The following is a 24,213-nucleotide window of genomic DNA, read 5'->3' on the forward strand; positions in this document are numbered from 1 at the left end:
ATCTCTACAGAAGCGTGCAAAAACATTAAGGACACCCCCAAAATTCTCGTAAAGTGCAAAGAAAAATACTTCTTAATGTCCAAAAACCTATTATTTAAAAGATAGGGGAGGAAAAAGACATAGATTTTAAGAGATACAAAAGGGGGGAAAAAATGAAACAGTATGTTCTTCAGTGAGTCTTCCCACAGAATGAGACTGACCTTTAGGGACACAAAACCAGGGTCCTGGTAATTTACATTATTTCTAAATATCATGCTTCAAAACAACTGCCCTCAAAAACAATTTTTTAAAGAACACAATCATTATTTGAAGATCACATCTTTACTTCTATAAGTTAAGAGTTTGTCCCAGAGGAGACAGCAGTGGGGACCAATTGCAAAAGAAAAGGAGATTATAAACACACGTCCCATTTATAAATCTCTAATCATGTGGCTATTCAATTCAGGATATGTTCACAGAGAACCCACAATGTATGTGCATTACTGTTAACAAATGAAAAATATTTTTAAAAATAGTCTCGACAGCAGTGAACATTAGTGTGGGGTGAGACCAGGCCACACAATTAACATGGGAGGCGCTACAATGTTTCCAGGTAGGAATTTCCCCCAGGCGCAGGGAAACTGAGCAAGTAACAAATAAAGACCCACAAAATCCAGTGAGCACCAATTCTGGAGTCCAGCTTCCTTCTCCATAAATAGCCACTTAATGGGTTGTATTTTGTATGTCGGTAATAACCCATAAAGACAATCTCAACCTGGTACCGTTCCTTTTCACCCAAGAGAAAAGTCATTAAGATTCTGCTTTTTAACACTTGGGAGAATAATTTTTTTAAAAAACCACGGTGGGGGAGGGACAAAGAAAGCTGGGTTTATAAATGCAGTGACAGGGTGGCAATAATAAAATCGTAACAGAGGTCGAATGCACAGTAAGTGCCAGACATTCAAAAATCAAGTGACACAGATACCACACTTAGGAACCCCCTATTTTACAAATAAAGAAACTGAGACAGATTAAGTAAATTAGGAGACTAAGTAAATAACAAGAATCTGAACTGAAAAACCCAAGGACCTGGCAGTATAACCTAAAGTACAAGACAAGGATTCAAATTTCATCTGGGGGGAGAGGGCGGAAAGTCCAACTGGCCCCTTTTACCAGCCTTGTTTTCTCAACTGCAATTTGGGGGAAATGGTTACTTCACAGGGTTGTGGTTAAGACTTGAATAGGTAAAACATTTATGTAGGTATACATTCAACCAATGGTAGCTATTCTCCAATAGAGAGCTTTTCCTTTTTCTTAAAGACATACCGTGTTTCCCCGAAAATAAGACCTAGCCGGACAATCAGCTCTAACGAGTCTTTTGGAGCAAAAATTAATATAAGACCAGGTCTTATTTTCCTATAAGACTGGATGTAATATAACTGTGGGTCTTATTTCACTGTAAGACTGGGTATAACATAAAATAATATAATACTGGGTCTTACATTAATTTTTGCTCCAAAAGGCGCATTAAATCTGTCCGGCTAGGTCTTATTTTTGGGGAAACACGGTAACACAAAGTAGATCATAAACGTGTGGAATTAAAGCAATAAATTGAAAGGGAAATCAGGCTACAAGTGTCTAATTAGACAAAAATCATAGCATTCTGGAGGAAAATTCTATTTTCTAGTCATACACCACGATTTCACAACTAAGGAAAACTCAACTGTAGAAAAGTAAGGTCATTTGACCGCAGTCCCACAGCTGTTTCAAAGCAGAGAAAAAACCCAAACCAGAGCCCAACGCCTCTGTAACAGTCACTGTATAAAGTCCAAAGGTACCGTTTTCAAATTCTAACTCTACTACATGTTAGCCTGACAGGACTCGGCACTATTAAGCTTCAAGTATCGATTCTATACCTGTGAAATGACAGAAGGAGATTGTCAGAGCACCTAACAACCATTTAGGATCAAATACACGAATACCCAAAAAACATTCCTGGTAAATTATTTCCTCAGTTTGAAGAAAAGAAATGCTAGGATCTACAGAAGTGCTAAGGAATAAGTATGTTCCCTTTGCATGTGTTCCCCTGTGTTAAAAAAGCAACAAAACAAAACCGCACGCGCACACACACACACACACACAATTTCTATATAACTTCTCAGGAAAGAAATGAAAAGGTTGGGATGAAGCTAAACAATCTGGCAAAACTGAATTTAAGGCCATGTCACCAAATTATTAAATTTACTTATCTTCAATCTGTGAGGTAAACCCTTCCTGTTGACAAGTCAGGTCTGAGCAGACCTCTGGGCTCTGAGCCACACCATCCAGGCAAGCACTTCAGACAAACATAAATACGGCCTGAACAACAGCAAGCATTTTCCTACAGAGCAAATGCAGTTTTTTGTGAACATCTGTAAAATCTCTAAGGCCAAGACACCAGTCCATCCACAAAATGCTCAGGGGTACTCCCAAAGTATACTAAAAGATTAAAAAAGCCAATGTGAGAATCCAGTCAGAGACTTCATTTTTTTATATAAGAAGTTGTACAGCGCAGTGGCGTGCTGGGGGCTGGGGCACGGGGTGTGGGGCATTCAGATTGGGGTGGGAGGAGACAGAGGCTCATTGAGGATTTTCCTCCTCCAACAAGAAGGAGGCAACCAGCTAACACAGTGGCAACCATTTCGAGGCCACCAAGAGATGTTGGCTCAGCACATCTTTTGATAAACTCTAAAATACGCCCCCCCGCCCCGCCCCAGCACAAACCAGACGAGGAGTCCTTCCATTTCCTCACTGGGGACAGCTGCTGGCATTTTCCACCTTGCCTGCCATTGGCACATGCCTCGACTTTAAGAGGTTTGACAAAAGAGTTATAGCCCCCAACTTCCTTGACTTTAATTAAACTTGGCTTCCACTTCTGAAAAAACCCTCAAGTTTTTATTTTGTTTTGTAGTCCCACTAATGCTTTTAAATGAGAGATGCTGTGAAAAGGAGAAGCAAATTCTTTGCAGCTGTGTTTGAGCATCCTGCCAACTGAAGCACAGGAAGAAGCTCTCCCATGTTAAAAATTTCCAACTGGGAGATTTACAAAACAGCAGGGGAGAGTGGATGGTGGAGAGGAAGACGTGTGCAAGGGAAAGACCTGCAGAAAGCTCCCTTTTTTGTTTTTAAGTCCCAGGAGCCTTTGGAGGCTGTCATGCTTCAGCAATTGCGACCCCCTCCCATTGTACCCCCTTTCTAAAGCCACCATGCTTTCCATACAAGCTTTCAGAGAGAAGTACACTTCGGCAGCACCACTTCTTAGCTGTTCCTTTATTTTACCCCCATCTATCTCCCCAGGCCTCTCCAACAGTCATTCTGCCACAACTGGATAATGGAAAGAAGCTTAACAGGGAGGTAGCAACCATTTTCCTCTGACTAAATGAAGTCCTGGAGTTAAGCTGCACTCCTAAGAGGGGAACGGCAATCATTTTGGCAAATGAACTTTTTAGTTTCTATTAGCAGCAAGATAACCACTGTCAACAATAGTAAAAGCTCAAAGATGAGCTTTTCAGTTGTGTTGTGAAAGCTCTTGTGTAGGGAAAATCTAGCTATGCCATTATGAAAAGCTAATTCAGATCCAATACACCATCTGAGAGGGTTTGGAGGCTTTGTTTTAAATTTCTGTATCAAGGAACGGGTATGGGCTTTGCAGAGAAAGAAGAAACTGGTGGTCACAGCCCCTGATCGCAATTTCCAGTTAGCAGAATCAGGAGCAGTTTCTTTATCATCCGTCCCCTGCCTGGGGGTGGGGAGGAGTCCGTATGCTCAGTGTGGCCAGAGAACTAATGACTGATTGATTCCCCTCTAACTCGGGTTCAGTTCTGACCCACTGGCATTCTGGGAGGCTGTGCAATGTGCGCTCCATGGAACCAACGCTCCTGTGTGCTAAACCCTCAGATGAACGGAGCTCGTGCCCAGGGCCCCAGGTAACACAAAGCATCGTCAGGAATGTAGGTAAAATACATAGAGCTCTCTGGGGATCAGCATGCACACAGCCCAATAACGTCCCGACCCGTATCTAGAGGAACATACGGTAATAAAGAGCTGTCAGGCCAACAGCTGGGAGGCTCTCTAAGGTCCTCAGTAATGAGACCAAGGTGAGATCTTCTTCCTACCTCACAGCGGACTTTCGATGACAGGAAAGCCAATGAAATGTCCTCCCAGGATGAGTTTCAACAGCATGGACTGAAACAATAACCAGAAAACTCACCGGAACCAGCACACTCCATTTTCAGAGTATTCCAAGCCTGTCTACATTTTACTATCGTTTGAAACCCGGTTCTGAGAACAATGTTGTACCTGGACTGTTTCACTGCTGACAGCCTTGCAGGGTGCACAGTTCCCTCAACACCCGGGGCTGTCTGAAGGGGGGGGAAGGGGTGCTCCTCTCCCAGTCTTTCGTTTCCCTTAAGCAGCTCTCTGAGCCACTTCTGTGTCTCTGGAAAAGGCACTCGGTTCTACATCGGAGGCTAGTGAGCTGTGGCCCAAGTTTTTGGGGGGTTGAGGGAGAGTTTTATGGGTGGAGGATGCTGAGTTCCGGAGAATGACACTCCAGGAAGCTCAAGCTCTCTGTGGACACATTTTTTTATGTTCATAGTGTTGAGCTCACCAGCTCTCGTCACAGCCAGAGAACAACTTAACTAAGAGTTTGCCATCCAATAAGTTGTGTCCATATTAGTCCAAAGCCTCCTTGAGACACATGTGCAGGTGGAAGGGAATGCCTGCCATGGAGGGGCACACGGATTAAATCACCCACTCTGCTCAGGGGGCATCTGCATCCCTTTCACCATACAGAACACTCGTGCCGCCCTTAGAATGAGGCCCAGTGATCTTCCAGGGCACTCAGCTCGTAAGCGGCAGGGCAGGGCGGCCATTCGGTGGCCAGCTGACATCCTGATGTAGATCAGTGCCTCCAGGGATCATGAGGTGACGTTGACGTGAAACACACACACACACACACACACACACACACGCTCGCTCAGATATGTATTCACAAAACTGTTATAAAACACTGAGGATGCAGTACTTGTAAACAAACTAAGATAAGAACCGGTTTTGCCTCAAAATAACAATAAAAGCAGAAGGGGCTTAAAAAAAGATTCTTCAAGCTAGAAATATACAATAAACAACCCCTAGCCAGGAGAAACAGGTTGGGCAACGGCATTTCCTGAAGTTCAACCAAGCACTGCTAGGTGGAGAACAATGACCATGAAACCGCTGTTTCCTCACGAGGCCCTGCAAATTAAAATTAGTCTTTCCCCCAGGGAGAGAGGATGTGAAGTTCACTGTTTGCTATTTCCATTTTCATTGCTACTACCCCAGGGTGAGTGTGTGATGGCCCTGGCAGGGTGCTAAGAAGAAAGCAAAAAATCTAGACTGACATTGGAATCTGTTCTGTTGGAAGTTCACCGCAAGTAAGAGTTAAAATATACTTGTCTGAGACCATCCTCTCCCCTCCAAAAACCTCCTTAAAAGACACACATAGGATCCCCAAACTCGGCTTAACCGCCACAAATATCGGACCCCTTTGTCCTTTTGGGCTCCAGACATTTTGTTGGGTAAAAGGAGGAGACATAAAGGAATTAAGAAGAGCATATGTGGCAGTTATTTGAGACAAAAATGAACAGTATTGACCTGTATAATTTGGAGACCCTGAGCCTCGTGCCATCTCTTTTATGAATATGGGAGAGCACTTTGGGACCTTTAGAGCTGGGAGGTAGAAAAGACCGTTATTCATCCCGTTGGCTGAAAGACCTTCCACTTTTAAAACCTGTACGGATTGGCCATCACCAGTGGCCTTCAGCTTCCACGAGACATGACACTTTCAGAAAGACCCCTGAAGCTGAGAAGGGGGTGTCATGCGGGGTGTCATGCAGGGTCTCAGCTCCCGCTCCCCACATAAGATCGCAGGATATAGTGAGGGAAGGAACACCCACGGAGCCATAGATAGGGGAGTCATACCACTATAGTCTCGCTGGCGACTGGGTTGGAGACGCAGGAAGCAGGACCCACACGATCTGCAACCCGCCGTGCTAACTGCAATCTGTGCCTGCCAGCTCAGCCACCACCTTCTTGCTAGCCCCCATTTGCTGCTAGCGTAGTCACAGCAGTTATACTAGTAGCCAATGGCTCATTGGTTACAGCTGACGGCCAACTAGACAGCTGATGGCCATCCAATCACAGTTGATAGACATTTACTACCTGAGTGAGCACCTTTCCACGTGAGGCCGAGAGCCTGGAAACTGCACTCTTGCCTGTCCCCACAGGGGGCTGGAAACGAATCAGGTTAAAATGGAAGGGGTACTGGGACTAGTCCACGTGGCCTGCGGAAGACCATGGATACAGGTCACAAACACATGATTGCCCAGCCCAAAAGGGATTGGACATGTTGCCATGGCTAAACCAGGTCAACATCCACTGAGGGGCTCTGCAGGGACACCCCCTAATTGGCTGGAAAGGAACCTGTCCAGCGGGTCTTTCTGCAGCCAAGAAACAGCCTTACCTTCCATATCCATGGGCAGAAATGAGGGCAATTCCCAAAGGAATATCACTTTGCAAAATAAATCCCATAGTGCCGAATCCAAAATGCCACCTATTGCACAGATATTTGAAGTCCCAGCTGACCATCCTGTACGTATTTGGGGCTGGGAGGAGGATTAAGGCTTTAAAATTCCATTACAATTATGGCATTCTAAATAACTTATTTTAAAAAATGAATGCAAGCCTACGTTTGGGATGCGGAACTAAATGGACAGGAATTCAGCGCCTCTCCTTTGGCCAAAAGAGGGTCAGTCCCACAGCAGAGACCGGAGCGATGACTGTTAAAGACGAGGGCTGGGCTGGATCCGGCCAACATTACAAGGACAACCAACTGGTCCCGTTCCTTAGTCTTGTGCTTTTAAAGGGCGGTCGATGTGCCAGCTAGTTTAAAGCTCCAGCACACTAATTCTGTAAACAATAACGGCTACAGCCTGCACACTGCGCACTGGAATGGATTCCTCAACTTGGCCTCGTCACTTATGCAGCTGATGAAACAAACACTGACAGCTTTTTTGCATTTGTAAAGGACCCACAGCAGCTGTGGTGATCCCACCATAGAGCAATGAATTAAGCCTGAAACCCAGCTGGGTCTGAACAGAAGCCTTTTTTGCACAATACAGCAAGACTGTCATTGTTAACCTAGGCATTATTGGGAAATATTCTGCATTACATTATAGGGCAGTTCTAACTCAATTCTTAAAATTAGCTCTAATAAGCAACTTCGAAAGGAGGGATGTGGGCATGCATTTGCTTTGGAAATGGCACAAGTACGGGTACGCGTTACAGGTACACCCCACCAAGGCAGCTCAGCGGAACACAGATTCCCACTTAAACAATGCAAAGTTTACAACAGTAACTCTTTGATACACACATGCGCGCACACACTCACTCACTCACACCTACCTTTTACACTGAGGAAGGTAGCTCACCTTGAAAATTCCTGATCATTTGGCCACTCCAGAGAAAACATCTCCTAGAGCCAGCTCCCCGTTAGGTAAGCCAAATCAGTGACCTGAGCACAAGAGTCGATTTGGACCAGAGAGCTGGACCAGAAAAACTGGTGAGTGCGACAAAGCATGGTTAATACCATTAGGGAGGAATTTTTTGACACTGAACTTGAGCACTCTGCAATAAATAAGATTCCAAATGCGGACAGGCCTGCTGGTCTTCAGCTTCCGATCACCACCAGGAACTCTTCGAAAAGGCCCAGACTTAGGACAGGCACACTCCACGCCTCAAAATGCCTCGGAACACCCTCAGGCCACATGACTTTTCCACAGCTCGGCATCCCAACTCTCTTCTATTGCCTCTCATACTTGCATTTAACTAAACTTAAAAGTGAGTAAGAAGTGCCTGGCTCAAATAGGAGACCAATCTCATCTCAACAACTTCACACCTACTTGGGAAAAATAAATCTTGTAAAAATCAAAAATATCAAAAGAAAACATGGCACCATCTTTCTTCCTTCAAGAACTCCCATTTCTTAAAGGAATTCACTATGAAAGGTTTGTTTTGCTTTTTTTTTTTTTTAAAGGAATTTTTTCATGTAGGTAAAGCAGGCTTGGAAGTGGCAAGAAAATCAGGGAGAATTTCTAGGTAGACAGTGATTCTATTCCCCATAGGGCTTTGCCAAGGAATGTTAAGACAAGTAACAAACCACAAGCAAGTCAAAACTGAAGGTAAGGCAGGAAATGGTTCCTCAGTCGTTCTCCGCGCGGTGCTCCAGGAGGAGCCAGGGTTTTTAACTGTACCTCTCCAAAACTATGTGGTAAATGCTATTCAAAGGTATCTGAAGACCGACAACTACAACAAAAAAACACCTGAGCACCCACAAAAGTAACTCAACCCATGATGAAATTCAAAGTCCCACCAAGTTTTTCACACTTAAGCAAATGGAACATCTGATTCCAACGTGTGTGAGAACAGTGTTTATAGTATGCAAAAGGGCAGAAGAAATAAGACCACTCTTGGGAACCGACACACACAGTGAAGAGGGGCAATCAGACAGTGAGGAAAATGAGAACCCTACCCCCAAAGGCAAGGCAACTGCCCCACAAGGGGTGGGGGTGGGGCTCCATGTAGCACTGTGCTGAAGAGAACACATGAGACTCAGAGACAAAAGCCGAGAGAAACAGCTTAGCAGGCTAGAAAAGGGCAGTAAATAAATTTAGTAATAACACATGTGTACCATTTTCTAATTCAAGGTATTCCACAAATAGGGCAAATGCCATCCACACAAAAACTTGTACACAAATACTCAAAGCAGCATTATTCACAATAGCCAAAAGGTGGAAACCCACGCGTCCATCAGCTGACAGATAAGCAAAACGTGGTACGTCCATACGAAGGAGTATTATTCAGCCATAAAGGAATGAAGTACTGACACATGCTACAATATGATCAAGCCTTGAAAACATTATGCTAAGGGAAAGAAGCCAGTCACAAAAGGCCATATATTGTGATTCCATTGATATAAAGTGTCCAGAATAGGTAAGTCCAGAGAGACAGAAAGCAAATTAGTGGCTGCCAGAGACTGGGGGGAACTGTGAAGAAATGAAGAATGACTGCCAACGGGTATGGAATTTCTTTTCCAGGTGATGAAAATGTCCTAACATTAATCGTGGTGACGGTTGCACAACTCTGAATATACTAAAAACCACTGAATTGTTAGGGGAAAAAATTGCATTCACGTCCAAAAATCACTCGGGGAAAGACTGAGATGCCTAAGATGCCTTTCGTCTCCAACTACCACTGAAACGCCGAAAGAAAAATAGTTGAAGAACTGCCAAAAGAACTGGAATAAGTTGGGGATGTAAGAGAATGTTTAAAAAAGAAAGGCTAAAACGGACTGACACTGTGTGCTCAAGATACAGTAGAAAGGACAGCAACATACTTGGATGCCAGGAACGAACACACACACACACACACACACACTGTAGTGAGACTGAGAAGTGCGATGAAGGGGAACTTTAATCTCCGAAAAAATAAAAACCACAACTTCAGGCTTCCTATTCCCCTAAAGCAATGTTGTGGACTTTAATTAAGAGCACGAGAGTCTCCCATCTAAATATATTCATTCAGTGTCACTGCCTACTCAGACAAGTCCCTTTAATTACTTTTAAAACCATCTTTGAATTCATAAATTGGGTAGAAAGCAGTTAGTTAGGAGGAGGAAAACTCCAAAAGCAAATTAGGTATTGCTTATCAGCTTTAGAAATCTTTTAACACTCAGCAGAGAGAATTATTTGCGGCTGATGGCAGGGGAAAAAAAAAAAAGGCAACCATGAACCACCACCATCTGAGGCCTTCCCTCCCCGGAATCGTATATATAATGCCCGTCTAGAGAAACAAGCAGTTATGCCTGGGCAAGGTGCTGTTCTTTATTGAGATGACCTCCGTGTACAGAGCAAAAGGACTCCTTTTACAATAGGTACCATTAAGGTCTTCATTTGTATTAAACAACAGTCAGTAAACAACGTTTGGCTGTAAAAGCTTTTGCAAGTCAAAGATAATGGCATTCCTAGGTAAACTGACTGTTCTTTATAATCATCATTATTTATACTCCCCAGAGGCTTTGCCTACTGCTCCAATAAATTCTGGAAAGAAATAACATGACAACTTCAGCAAATCTCATGGAAGGAGGAAAGGAAAAAAGGCTAGTTGAGTAGAAAGTGTGTTTCATTTTGGGCTATGTCAGTGTTACGGTAGCAATCGCATCACTCAATTAGAGCCGAGAGTAGAATTAGAAGGAAGACGGGCACAAAAATCATTTTTCAGCTTTCGATATTTCCAAGTCAGACCTCCCTCCCCACCTCTCAACGCTTTCTAGCTTACCAGGGCCAAAAGAAAACCCATTTTAATAGCATCATTAGAGCTTTGAATTATCACAAGTACAATAGAGTGCTTCTCATCCAGGCAAGACCGTGGTATAACGTGAAGCTTTGAAGTCGGTATCTGAAGCAGGAGTTTCTGCAGGACTAATTGATGGTGTTTATATTGAGCTGGGGGGGGGAGAGGGGGGAGGAGTCCAGCACAACTGAAACAAGTATTCCCCAGCCCCTTCAACCAGAAGACTTGGCCGACGGCTCAAGTATGCCCAGAGCCCAGATTCTGGAACAATCAGGCAAGCCCAATGTGTTCTTTTTTAAAGGGTTTCCATTCACTCTGTCAGCCACCTTTCAGATTCCAGTTAAGTTGAAGCCACAATGGTTTGGAATTCTAACAATAGTTTTAAGGATTAGGATACAGAAGGAGTATTTGAAAACATTTTTAAAGAGACAGACCGCTGAATCATGCTGCAACAGCGACCAATCCAATCGCTTCCCCAGAAGAAGTTCATTATTAAACCCAGACCCTCCCTGGCCCCCTGCATGGTGGAAAAGAGTGATAAACTGCCTTGGCATTTAAACAGAAATCTGATCTCTGCCACTGGAGGATGTAATCACCACTGGGGATTACTTTCATGCATCTTTAAAATTCTTTCAGATTAAAAATTCTGTCAGGGTGTCAATACCAATACTACTTAACAAAACTCACCTTTAATTAAAGTTTTAGGTCAAATCTTCCAAAGCTAAAAACAAAAAGCTACTCAGCCCAAGCACTGCTGGGTTGAGGAGAACTGCTCACTGCTCATATTTTAATCCAGTTGTCACTTTTTGAATTTAGAAAGTGAACTTTACTCAGATCAAAGCAAGAATTATTTGCTCCCGGGATGACTGCTCACGATGGCTTTATATCCTTTTTGGAATGAGTTGTGATTATGTGTGTGTGTGTGTGTGTGTGTGTGTGTGTATGTGTGTGTATATATATATATATAAATAATTTAAAAAATAAAGCCCCCTCAAAAAATTGCAACCAACGACGAGACCCAGAGAAAGGCTACATGTACAGTAGGAGGAACTGAATGTTAAACAAAATCATGCTAAAATAATTAGGCTCCAATGTTTCCTCGTCCCCCACCAAATCTCTCCAAGCCCCTTTCCTAAATGTACAAGAACAACTGTTTCTTGCTTTTCAGACTATTGAGGAGCCAAGCGCACCTTTTCCTTGGCATCTATCACAGGCAGTGGCCTCTGTCACTCCGAATCATCAGTTTGAAAAGTCCCTGACATGTGTAGAGGACTGAGCTCTGTAATGTGGCAGAGGACACAGCCCCGGCAAGACAACACAACTTAAGCCCTTCAAGGCAGGTGAAAACCATGTGCTACCAATTTAACTGGGACTCCAGACCATGGCTCCTCATGAAATGCCTTCCATTCACACTGGCGCTTTCATCCTCCAACATCAAGACATTATTACAAGCTGAAAATAGAACGCACAGAGCTTTAGTGCTCTGGGCGGCATAGGAATGGAAAAGGAGGCAATTGGGGTAAAACCAATAAACATTAACTTTTATCTCATCCCTAAAGGGACATATTGACTGAAGAATTAAAAATGAAGGCAAAGAAGTTTATCCAAAAGTACTCTTTTTTACAAAGGATTTTTATTACGATATAGCTAACTTCAAACGTACTCTCCTAAACACCGAAAGGTAACGCCTCATGGCAGCAGTGTGACACCACCTCACATACGGGGGAGGGGGGTACAAATCCATCATCGGAACAATCAAAACGTGCGTCTGGCTGTAAAGATCACGCTCCCTTTCTCCATATGTTAGGAAGAAAGAGCAAACCTTAGTGGGAAGAGAATGCTGAGCACCTATAGTGTTTTCATTCCCAGCCTCTTCCTCAGACAACCCAGATAGGCTTTAATCAGCAAAGATAACCTAGAAACACCACGTTCCCTCTTCAACCTTGAGGCTGGACAATTACACCCACAAAGACCTGTGGGACTTTTAATAAGAAAAATACAGTCTAGATAGTTACAGTTTACAAAGCACTTCACGTGTTAACATTTGACTGTCTCCCCCATTTTATAGATGAAGAAACTGAGACTTAGAGAGGTGAAGTGATTTATCCAAAGTCACCCACTCTCTTCCCAGTGTTTTGCATTCGTACTGTCAACTAAACTATAAATTCTCTGAGGACGAGGACAATATCCTATTTTCTCACATTTGCCACAGTGCCAGAACATGGTAAGAAACCAGAATATACAGCTGTGTTTAATTGAATGGCCCTCCAAGACAAAGCCCAATGGACCTTTGTAACCATACAAAGCCCATCTCACAAATGGCTAAAATCACACATGAAAATGATGTGATTCTGGGTCACTTTAAAGTATGTTACGTCCTCATAAAAAAGCATTTCATAAATGTAAAATATGTAATTGCACAATTATACAGACTTTCTTCTTCCCTTTGCCACTACAGTCATTCTAATAACATTGTGTTCTTAAGGCAATTTTGTTTTACAAAGTGCTTTCACACATCTTATCTCATTTAGTTCTAATGCTCTGAGAGAGGACAAGGAAAGAAAATAGAAACTTAAATAAAACTCAACTGACATCTTTACTACTCGTTACACGTGCCTGTATTGGTTTTTAAAGCCAACAAACAAACAAATCCGCTGGCTCACATGCACTACCTGTGGGACCATAAATTAGTATGGCCTTTCTCCAAGAAAGCAATGTGGTGAGAGGGTTCTAATCGTAAACATGGACACTTCTGAGTGAGCAATTCCACTCGGAGGACTTTGCAGCTAAGTGCAAAAAGACACAGGTAAACCATACTGCACACGTCACTTTGTACAACAGCCCCCAAACTGTGAAAAGGCCATCAGGAACAGACAGGTCAAGGAAAACTCTGATAGGGAGTGCCTTGCAGCCATTAAAAATTATGATGAAGAATCATATTTTGATCAATGAGATAAGATATAAATACTAAAAGTACATAACAGAACAACAGCACTTAAGAGTATATATGTAGGGATGGCCGGTTAGCGCAGTTGGTTAGAGCGTGGTGCTGATAACACCAAGGTTGCCGGCTCGATCCCCACATGGGCCACTGTGAGCTGTGCCCTCCTTTAAAAAAAAAAAAAAAAAAGCATATATGTTAGACTATTTTTCACAGCCCCCATATGCAAAACTATTTTTCTACAAGTGCAAGAATGTCGGTGTACAATTCCAATGGTGTTTATCTTTGCGTAGTTGCCTGATTTGAATGATTTCCTATAAAGTAAAAAAAAACCAAAACCATTTCCGAAAGGAGAAAAATGCGATTGGCCTAATTAGGTATGGGGATTACATGTAGATTTTATTTTTCCATGAAAATGAATCAATTACTGCAGTTACCACGGATAATTGAGAATCCGCCTGGCAGGAAGAAACATCTCTGAAAGACCTGTCCGAGGCCTCCAACTGTATCAGGAGCTGGATTTCACATCCTGGGGTGTCACTGATAAAATGTGCAACCTCAGGCAAGTCAACCAAACAATATCAGACACCTCAGGTCTTCTCAGCTATAAAATTCTAATTTAGTTCATCTTTTTCCACTAAATCCACAGCAGTTCTCTCCCACCACTAGTTAGTATTTGAAATACTCGAAAAGCTTCAACTCAACAAAGTATTCCTCAACCATGTGATGACTTGTCAAATTCAGCCCCTGTTCTTTTGGGGTTAAATGGGGTAAGAGACTTGTAAACAATAATTCCAGCACCTAGAGGTAGGTGTGAGGAGTCAGGTCAACAGCGAGAAGGGACTTGGCTCTGCCAGACTGGGGAAGGGGGTGGCAGGCCACTCAGTAAGGCCTCGGACAGGCCAGGTGGGCTCCTCAAGCTATCCGTTCCCTGAGCAAGTTGGGGACCCAGAATGCACAAAGAGGCTAAGCTCAGCAACTAAAACGAGTGACAAGATAGGCCCAGGGTAGATAGAGGAAGAAGGGCTTTTTCCACTGTGCTGACAATAAACTTGGTTTAGACTTGATCCGGAAAGCCACAGAGAGCCACTGAAAGATCATGATCAGATTTTTAATTTCAAGGATTACTACTCCAGAATGCAGTTTAAACATCTTCGTGCAGATTCAGTGCCACTCTAATCTTAATTCTCAACCTGTCCCTCTTTCTAATTCACCACCCAGACAAGCTGGGAGTCAAGTGTTGGATGATACAGGAAATTCAACAACCAACTGAGGGTAAGGATGGGAAGCGCTTACATCACCTTCTAATCTTGAAATGCATTTTGGAATATTTGTTGCTGTTAATTTGGCTTATTAAAGGCAAAGTATAGAATTCATTTGATTCATTTATGTCTGAGTCAGCCAGGAAGGCTGCCGGCAGGCCTGAGGTCTCCAGGTTGGAGATTTCCAACTGCGTAATACCTTGAGCATTTGTGCAGTAGTACGCAGTTTACAAAGTGCTTTCACATCAAAAATTTCACTGGCTCGCCCAGCACCAAGCCTGTGAGGTGCAAGGACAAGTTTTGCAGCTGAGGAAGCAGCTCAGCAAGGTTATGTGGCTTGCCCAGAATCACACAGCCAGTACACTGTAGGGCCAAGATTCCCAATCTCGTGTCCAGGACCACAGTGGGTAGCACCCTCTACATTCAAAACAAGCCAGTCCAAATCTGAGGTATTTCATTTCTGAAGCCCATGCACTAGTAATAAGGCATCTACACAAAGCACAAAACTCTCCATATTTTAATGTCTATATCCAACTGCTGCTTAACAGAATAAGCATTCATTCAGTCCCCTTTCTGCAAACCTATGGAAGGAAGAAATGCAAAAAACACATGCTCAGTCCTAATCCCTTCTCATTTCCTCCTGGCACCTGTTTCTGCCCCCACAGGCACCAAACACTTTAACAGCTGGCAGAAATGAGAACCAAGAGATAACACACTCAACCATTGTAGATGAAGCCCCAAACAAAATGTGGTTAGGAAACAATGGAGAAAGAACCACCCAGATTTAAAAAGAGCAATAAAAAAGGTCTCCCAACATTCCGGATGATTCAGTCACGAGGTACCTGGGCCGCTGTCCCAGCAAACCAGTGGGTCTCCTGATGGAAAACAGACACACACAACCCACCCCTCTCACTACTCCCCCACACACACATAAAAAATATATAGTTGGAAAAGAATTCCTGGTTCTACTGGAGAAAATATGTGCATGAGGTAAGAGCTGTACTGTGAGCAGAGGAGGACAAAATTGCGGCAATGTCATTTATTAACCTTCTAGGATTCATGGTAACTAAACACTGCCGTTGATAATATTTCAATGCTCACTGGCCTTCCTCTTCAGGGGTGGTGGAGCCTGACCAACTTACAAAATTAGAACTTGAAATCCAACTTAGGCCTTTCAGGCTGCACCAGCTCTCAAGAACTTCTGCCAGTAGGGTTCCCCTTTCTAACACTTATACATCCTCCGAATATGAATATGTGAGTAATTATGTATAACATCCCCATTACTCATGCTGCCTAATTAACATATCTGGGCGGCCTTTGTCTACCGATGGCCCAGACCCTGGTGAGAATTTGAGGGCAAATGATTTCCCCTAGCGCCCCATGGTCCCTTAAGAAGCAAAGTGCCAGAAAAAAGTATCCAAGCCGATTTGTCACAGCCCTGAGAAATCACACGGTTTCTCAGAAGCCTGGAGAGCTAATGCAGCCCACCCTGCCCCTCAGGTACGAGGGAGAGGGTGGGGTGGCAACACGTGTAAAAACACAGAGCACAAAAACCAGGCAGTCCCAAGGGGTACTGGGATCTCAGCTCTTTTTCCAATGAGGACTCAGGGAGACAGCCAGCTGGGGATAAGGGGGTAGCTCCACCAACTGGTGTTTTAAAAAACAACAAACACAAACATGCACTTGAGACGGATACACTCCTTCTGTTCCTGGAAGCTGACAAACTGCCTTAACTTCCCCAACTTTCCCAACTAAAAAACCTCTGTAGAGGCTGCCAAGCCCCTATTACGGCCTTCTCCCCTTTGGGGGGTTTCACACTCATCATTCATTTTACCTCTATTTCATCTGGACTAAAAACTGGGGAGGAGATACAGCCTTTAACCCTCTGACCAGTGTGTATTAACCTCGGTTTTCTCTTCCATACAATGGACTGAATGAACATTCTTTTTCTCATGAGAATTCACTATGGAAAGAATAAATGTGGGGGGTTATTTCAGAACCTTCTCCTCAGGATGATTTCAAGAAGGGGTGGGTGTCATGTAGCCATGTAGAGCGTTTTATACGATCCAAGCTCTTCTGGCATTTCTTCCCATGGCATACAGCCTCAGGAGAGAGGGTAGCATCCCCACCTGAACAGTACGACCTGTGGCAAGACACACAGAAGTAGAGAAATGAAACCCAAACAGACCAGGGGCCCAGGGCTGTTATCCAGCCACTCACTCAGGCGTGACCTAGACTTTGTCCTCTGGGGCAGGATTTATATCTGTAAAACATGGGCCTTTTCCCATCCCAGCCATCCTCAGAGAACAAGAAAGATAAAAGCCACCTGCAGGGCTGACATGAACAGGAAGTCCTGGAAGCAGGCAGGATTGCTGGCCCAGGAGCAGTAAGGTGTCCAGCCAGCGCTGCCACTTCCTGCAAGGTTCAGCTCTGCCTTGAATGATTTTATTCTGAATGAGAAATGAAGGAAAAACCCCCTTTAAAAAAGTGTGAGGCTACCAGAAGGCTATAGCATTGACTGAAGTACCAAGAAAAATTAAGACCTAAAAGGATAAGAAAAATCTCACTCAAATTGTCTACAAAAAGGTAGACAAAAATAGCAATACAAGATCACAGCTTTAAAAAACTAAAGCCATCCAAGTTCCCACCTTCTTGAATGGGAAAGGGTTTACAGACAAAAGGACCAGAAAAGCCAAGACTGGGGCCTGGAAAAGCAACTGAGGCTTGTGGGGGTGTCAGAGGAATGAAGAGAAGAGTTACCTGGGAGATGGAAAGAAACAAGGTAACTGATTCAAACTAAATAACAGATTCAATTTGTCTCATTTCCAAGGCAGGCTTACAGATGTGAAATGGAACAGACCTTTATCAATATCTCCTAAGAAAATAATTAGTTGCTGGATTACAAAATACAAGCTTCTGAACTCCATATAAATTAGGTGTAAAATCACTAATCTTTCTGCCCCCTACCACTCAGTGAATGACACAATTGTTTTTCACTCTGAAAGGTATACAAATTACCTCCAAAGGCCTACTCCTAGGTATGTTAAATGGCATGAACTGGATAGAGTGTCTAGTTTAATGTTTGGAGATTAAGGCTAAATACAATAGAAGCACACTTATCAGAGGTGGTAAGGACTATAAGTTGGTTAGCTAATGTAAAGTCTGTCACGCAGGAAACTTTAAAAAAAAAGTGTGTGTGTGTGTACATACATATATATGTACATATAAACATTTTTACTTAAACACATCAATGTACTGTTACAGATTTTTTTCAGAATTCCAGTGTTTCATATTATACTTTGCTGGGAAGGGAAGGAATGTGGCCATAAATGAAGTTTGGTTCTTAAAAGTGCTTTTTATAGGGTTCTTTAAAATATTGGGTTCTTGCAAAGCAATGTATGTGCAGAATCCTTACAGATCGTTCCCCAAGTCTTTTCAATGTCAGGCCCCCATCTAATTTAACAACCTTATTCTTTTTTAGCAATTCACTTTTATCAAATGTTCCCAAAACATTCAACTTACAGTTGTCACACTCATTCAAAGGATTACATAATATTTAACTGTAATTGCAATAAGAAGTCTAACTGGAATAACCAGATTTGGAAACAAACAAGCTTCTAAAGGGGAGGCCACAGGCGCGCACAGCCCAGCGCGGCCAGGATGTGGGTGGGTAGAGGTTAGCAGAGCTGTGACCCTGGGGAAGACCTACCCATGGGCCAGTCACGTCAGGAGGAACAGTACACCTAAGTGTCTTAGACCTCAAAACTTTTTAACCATTCAGAGACAAATGTCACAAGTCTGGATCCTCAGACCACCATGATCAAGGGCAAACCACTGGATGAGAAATACTCCAGCTTAGCCTTTACCAAGTGTTGTAATGTACTAAGCTGTATATGACTTTCCCATGTCATCTTTAAAAGGAAGAAAAAAGAAAACGGTTCTACTTTGAATGTAACAGACAGCGATTAAAGACCCCAAAAGATTTTCTCTTTCTGGAGAAGGAAAGTTTAAACATTTGGAGCAGGGTATATATTAAGATTGCACTGGAGTTATTTCCAAGGCACTTGGAAGTAAGTCAACAGTCCTTAGCCCAGCAACGGAAACTGGTTTAACCTAAACTGTAAGAGAAGGAACAGCCATTATATCATCTAAGTACAATTCTTGTTGGCTATTTAGGTCAATGGTTATGGTGGACACATAAGTCAGATACTTGACCACGTATGGTAATAATAACCCAGGTAACAGTAACTTAAATTGGATTATTTTTGCACAGAATTTATTTTTTCTTTCGAATTTCAGTGACACACTTTGGACTCTTACCTTGACAGTATTCCTTCCGTAATCATAGCTGCTAAGTAGACTCTGTCCTAGATTTGTATGACAGAGAGAAATGTTTTCCACTACTAGAGACAGAGAAATGAAAGGCATGTGAACAGCCCAAGAAAGGAAAAAGACAGCAATTAAAGTATGTGTACAAGTTTTTTGCCCCCAGAACTGTGTGCAAAATAACCTGACTGGGTGTAAAACAAGGCGGGCGGGGGGACGGGGGGAGGAATCATACATAAATCCTACCACTATATTTTGGTGTTATTTCTACTTTTTTCTTTACAATTTTATGTAATTGTAATTATAGTAAACCCCTCTCTTGAATCTTGTAAGAAGCTTTTCCCAGTTTTTTGAAAGTCATACTACACTTTTAAATCAGAAAATGAAATACTTAAAAAACTTACAGCCTAGTGGTACAAATTCTGCTTGAGCTGTCCTAGAAATCAAACTGGTAATTTGTTTTCATGCTAACTGCATAAATCATATCTTCATATGGCAGAGATTTTAATTTCAAATTCATACCTGCTATGAAGCATCACAGATCAAATGGTTTTGAACTCTGGATATCGTATCTGTTATTCTCCCTAGGAATAACCAACCAGTGGAGTGACGGAAATGGCAGAAAAATACCCATAGAGCAAAACATAAAACTATTTTTATTGTCCAAGTGGATTGGGGCTTTGAAAGGCAAATGTTTTCAGTTATTTAAGGTGCTGTAGTGGGAGTTGTGCCCAGCACAATTAAGACAGGATTACATTGCAATTTATGAGTTTCTCAAGGATGTCATTTAATATAAAATGTAACAATCATTTCTCCCAAAGCCTGTCTGTCATCTACAATCCCACCCCCAAACTCTGCTTTGCTAAGGCAATATAAACTAAATGGCAACGCAGCAGGCATCTAAGGCTTTCGAGACCAATTTTAAGAAATGTGCTGCCTTCCACCAGCTAAAGTAATAATGCCACCTTAGACAGAAAGAGCATACTGTTTTATATTTTTCACGCACATCATCATCTCATGTACAGGATCTCAGAGAAAGTGAAGTGGCAAAGACAGGTATTACTTTCTCCATTTCACAGAAGAGGAAATAAACTCAGATTGCGAGCCTTTTGCTGTCTGGTTCAGAAGAACTAAACCTGGAACACCTTGAGACTTTTTATTAAAGAGTCCAGTGGCTCTTCCAAGCACAGGTATCAATGGCAAGTCTTCCCTGGTCTAGCTCCCTAAAAATTACTCAATAGGCATGGAGCTGACACGGCAAAGGAGTGCCCAACTCCCCTCCACCCCGTACTGCACGGTTTCCAGAAAGAGCAAGTTTCTGCTGCGCACCATCACCCAGAAAGGCGTCCCGCCACATCCTGCGAAAACACGTGAAACATGACTAAAGTGACAAAGTGGCTGACTCCACCACATGTTCCTCCTATAAAGCAAAGCTTTCCCTGAATGAAGTTTCCTTGCTTTTCTAAAGCGTTGGTGAGCAGACCCAACTACCACAGTAGTAATGTCACGCCATCAGCAGACCTGGAAACAGAGAAGTGAAAACATTTCTGCAGGAAGGAGGCGTCTCCCCGCTGTTCCCCATCCGCTCAACGGATCAGAAACACAGCTAGGCGGGGGCACTCTTTTGGGGAGGAAAGGTTCCCAGCGCTCACCTGCAGGGCAGCGCAGCGTTCCACGGCGGAAGACAGAGGCCGAGCGCATCCTCCTCCTCCGCCCCCCGCAGCCCCGCCGCGCTGGAACCTCCCGCCCGACTTTTGACGTCACGGAGGAGGAGGAGGAGGAGGACGTTCCACCCCGGCCCGTCCCTTTGTGACGTCACAATGACAACAGAACGCGGCCCGGAGCGTCCCGGAAACCGGGCGCAGCAGGAGGCGGGGGAAGGCAGGGGAGGCCGGCGCGAGGCGGGGGAAGAACCGGGGGCGGGGAGGGGGTGCGCTGACGTCTCGCCGGCTTAACCTGTTGCTCTCAAGACTGCGCTGGAACCGCCGGGCCGCCGCCGCCATGCTCCGTGGTGCTCACAGTGGGGGCGCCCGCTGCAGCTGTGCGCCCTCACCCCCTCCCCGGCACGCCCCCACCCGACCACCGCGCGCTCCCACCTCTCCCGCGACACAGTAGGCCAGGCCGTCCCCCCGCCCCGCCTGCCCGCCTGGGGCCGCCGGGAGCCCAGAACTGGGAGCCCCGAGACCGAAGCCCGCCCCCTACAGGCCGCGCGCGGCCACCCAGCCTCGGCCCAGCCCGCCGCGACCCCCGCACACCCTCCCCTCCGCGGCAAGCTGGAGCTCGTCGAGAGCACGAGCTCCGCTCCCACAGCCTTAACTCGTGCTCTGCCTCCGGCGGCCGCTGCCAGCCACGGGATTGCGACCGGACGCTCGGACTCCACACGATCCGCTGACTACTAGCAACAAAATCCCACCCCACACTGTTCTCCAACTTAGCGGGGCCTGGGATGGGGGCAGAGAGGCGGTCCTTGAGTCCAAGTTCTACCCCATTTGCTTTGTCGCTGCACCCGAATAGGACGTGCCCTGGGAAGGCGTCCACACTCCAAGGCAAGGGTGTCTCCATGCAGTTTCTACAGCCCGAGTTTAAACTAGTCCTTTACATTCTACCCGGCCCTCTGCAATGCGGATGTATTTTAATTCTTAAATTCTTAAGGGAACAGCTTTATAAGTAGGACTTGATTATTTAACCTTGCATTTCTTTCATAGTTAAAGTTTACGTGTCTACACGAGGATCGGCCCTCTACAAAAAGGCATTCAGTTTTTCCATTAAATATATTTTTTACAAATATGCCCCGAAGGTCATCTCCCATTACACATATTACACTGCTCAAAAAGGGAAAATATTAACATTAATTTGACGACTCAAGTTAAATAAAACTTTATAATAACGCTGCATTACTCCTAATGTATGTTCATTTGGCCTTCTTTTAGAAAATGGGTTCTTTGATTTAAAGTATGCAGCTAATCACCGATCACTCGAGCGCATATTTGGTTAATCCCTCGGTCCCCCCTTCCCTCCCTCCCCCCAAACTTAAAAAAAAGCCACCACACACAAAACAAAAACAGTCCCCATGCCAATCAAAACGTAGCAGTACTATGCACAAAACAAATTTAACTATTCCAAACCATTTAAATCTCTGAATAATCACCCAATTTCAGAAGCCCACTTAACAGGGAGAAATTATTTGTAGTCACTCACATATGCATTCACGTGCCCACTTAAAAACATTAGCTATATTGTATGTCTTTTTCCCCTAAAACTGGAAACCATGAATTTTTAAATAAAACCAGTCCCATTATTAAAGTCAATCCCAACAAATGAATTCGCTGTAACATGATTCCCAACTGGTTTATGTAGCGAACCAGATAAGCCAAAACAACCACATACATTAAATTTGATGTGCCAGTGCAAGGAATAAGATCTCCATAATCGGACCCTCGATTGCAACTTAAAGGGCTTCCAACACACATGCGTTACACGATTTTCCAAATAACATTAGTAATAATAACATAGGCTCATTTGCATGCAAAGTGCAATATGGGGCCAAACCCACCGGAGAATGCAGTTTAGTTACCTTACCGCAGCCCCCACCCCACTTCCAAGCTCCACCAAAATCCCTTGCCTTTCATCTAAAACTAGATTATGGTTGTGTCATTCGAGGTCAATTTATTCACTTGAGGTATCTCCACACCAATCTGTTTTTTTTCATCCAAACTAGGCAGACACGACTTTGCCTGAAAAGCCCTCTTTCAGAAAAGAAAGAAACAGCCTTATCGGACGCTGTGTTTAAAACCCTTCAGCTGCAGAATTATCTATAAACTTGACATTCACAGCCATTGCTTAAAACTGCAAGTCAAAGGATGTGTTGTTAGGAACACTTACGTATTTCTTCTGAATGATATTCCTCTTGGGTCTTTCCTTGCTCATTCTGAGATCCAAATGCTGATTGCAAAAGGGGACAATTGCTTCATGAATTTAAAGCCGTCAGAAATTTGCAAAAAAATATCCTGGTGGTTTTTATTGTTGTTGGTGGTGGTTGATCTTGTAATCCGACTTTTCTTCCTCTTCCCCCAAAGCCCGATTCGCCTTGAAATAAATCCGAAATTGGGAAGCAAAAAAAAAAAAAAAGAAAAAAAAAAGAGCCAAAGACGAACGAAGCAAACAAAAAAAAAATTCACTTTAGTAAAACACTCATAATGGAAAATTTCCCCCGAAACACACACACACACAAAAAAAACCGACGCCCTTCACTCCCCCCCTTTTTCCTCCAAAAACTACATCAGCGAAACGTGAAGGTCCTTAGTGTCTGATCTGTAGTTACATCTTGGAAAAGAAAAGGGAAAGATAAATAAAAAATGTTGGAAGTCACGTTTGTGCTGCAGCAGCAGTGCGAGCAGAAGAGTCAACTCCAGCGGCGGCGGCGGCGGCGGCGGCAGCACCACAGCGAGGGCTCGCCGAGTCTCTTTTTTCCAAGCCCCCTAACCAATGAGAGAGAGGCTATCCAGCCCAACTTTAAATGGACTCTGCTTTTATACAAGTTAGGGCTCCTCGGATAATTCCCCTCCGGAAGCTAGCCGAAAACTCTCACAGCTGAGCCACCAGGCGTCTGCCAACCTCGGCGCCGACCGCCTCCGGCCCAGTACAGAGGACCCCCGCAGCCCCGTCGACAAGACACCCAAGATGCTTTGACGAACCCTTCCCGGGCAACCCTTCAGGCTTGTCTCCCACGCCGAGCCTAGGAGTGGAATTTAGAGAGGCTCCCTAGCTCAATGCATGGCACGCTCGGTCGCTCCACCTCACCCCCTTTCCCCAGCTTGCCGCTCACCCCACAGCTGCCACACGCTAGCACTCGCCCCTGCCCTCAAGTCTACCTGCAGCGGGGCTGCTGGGTACGAGTGCCCCAGGACGCCCGGCCCCGGGGAGAGCCGCCTATTCCCGGGGCACCTTAGAATGGTCCCCTTGATCTTCTGGAAGTTGTAGTCCCCCGACTACAAAATGGCTATGGCTACGGGAGCTGGGAACTACAATTCCCAGCCTGCCCTGCAAGCCTGTCACTCAACTCCCCGCCCCCCTCCTTACCCCCTCCCCCCCACCGGCCCTGCCAACAAACGCTTGGACGTGTCCCGCGTGCGACACTGCTAGAGGCTGGCTCGGGATTGGCTCACAGAGCTTGTGGTCCGCAAGCAAGGAACTCCCCACGCCGGCCCGCCCCCGCCCCCTGGCCCCGACCCCCTCCTCCGGAGGCGGCTGGCCTCCTCCCCGCGCGCCCCGCCCCCA

General features: G+C 44.5%; 1 protein-coding gene across 1 annotated transcript in view; it reads right to left on the bottom strand.

Annotated features, from left to right (window-relative positions):
• JARID2 (jumonji and AT-rich interaction domain containing 2) overlaps positions 1-23,421 on the bottom strand; it is a 248,946-nt gene extending 225,525 nt beyond the window's left edge. Inside the window, exon 1 of the mRNA XM_033115663.1 lies at positions 22,819-23,421. Within this exon, the coding sequence (XP_032971554.1) occupies positions 22,819-22,863 (45 nt within the window). The 5' untranslated portion in view covers positions 22,864-23,421. The remainder of the gene's footprint in view (positions 1-22,818) is intronic.
• Between the last annotated feature and the right edge of the window lie 792 nt (positions 23,422-24,213).

This window comes from Rhinolophus ferrumequinum, chromosome 9 (genome assembly GCF_004115265.2).
Source record: "Rhinolophus ferrumequinum isolate MPI-CBG mRhiFer1 chromosome 9, mRhiFer1_v1.p, whole genome shotgun sequence".
Classification (NCBI taxonomy): domain Eukaryota; kingdom Metazoa; phylum Chordata; class Mammalia; order Chiroptera; family Rhinolophidae; genus Rhinolophus; species Rhinolophus ferrumequinum.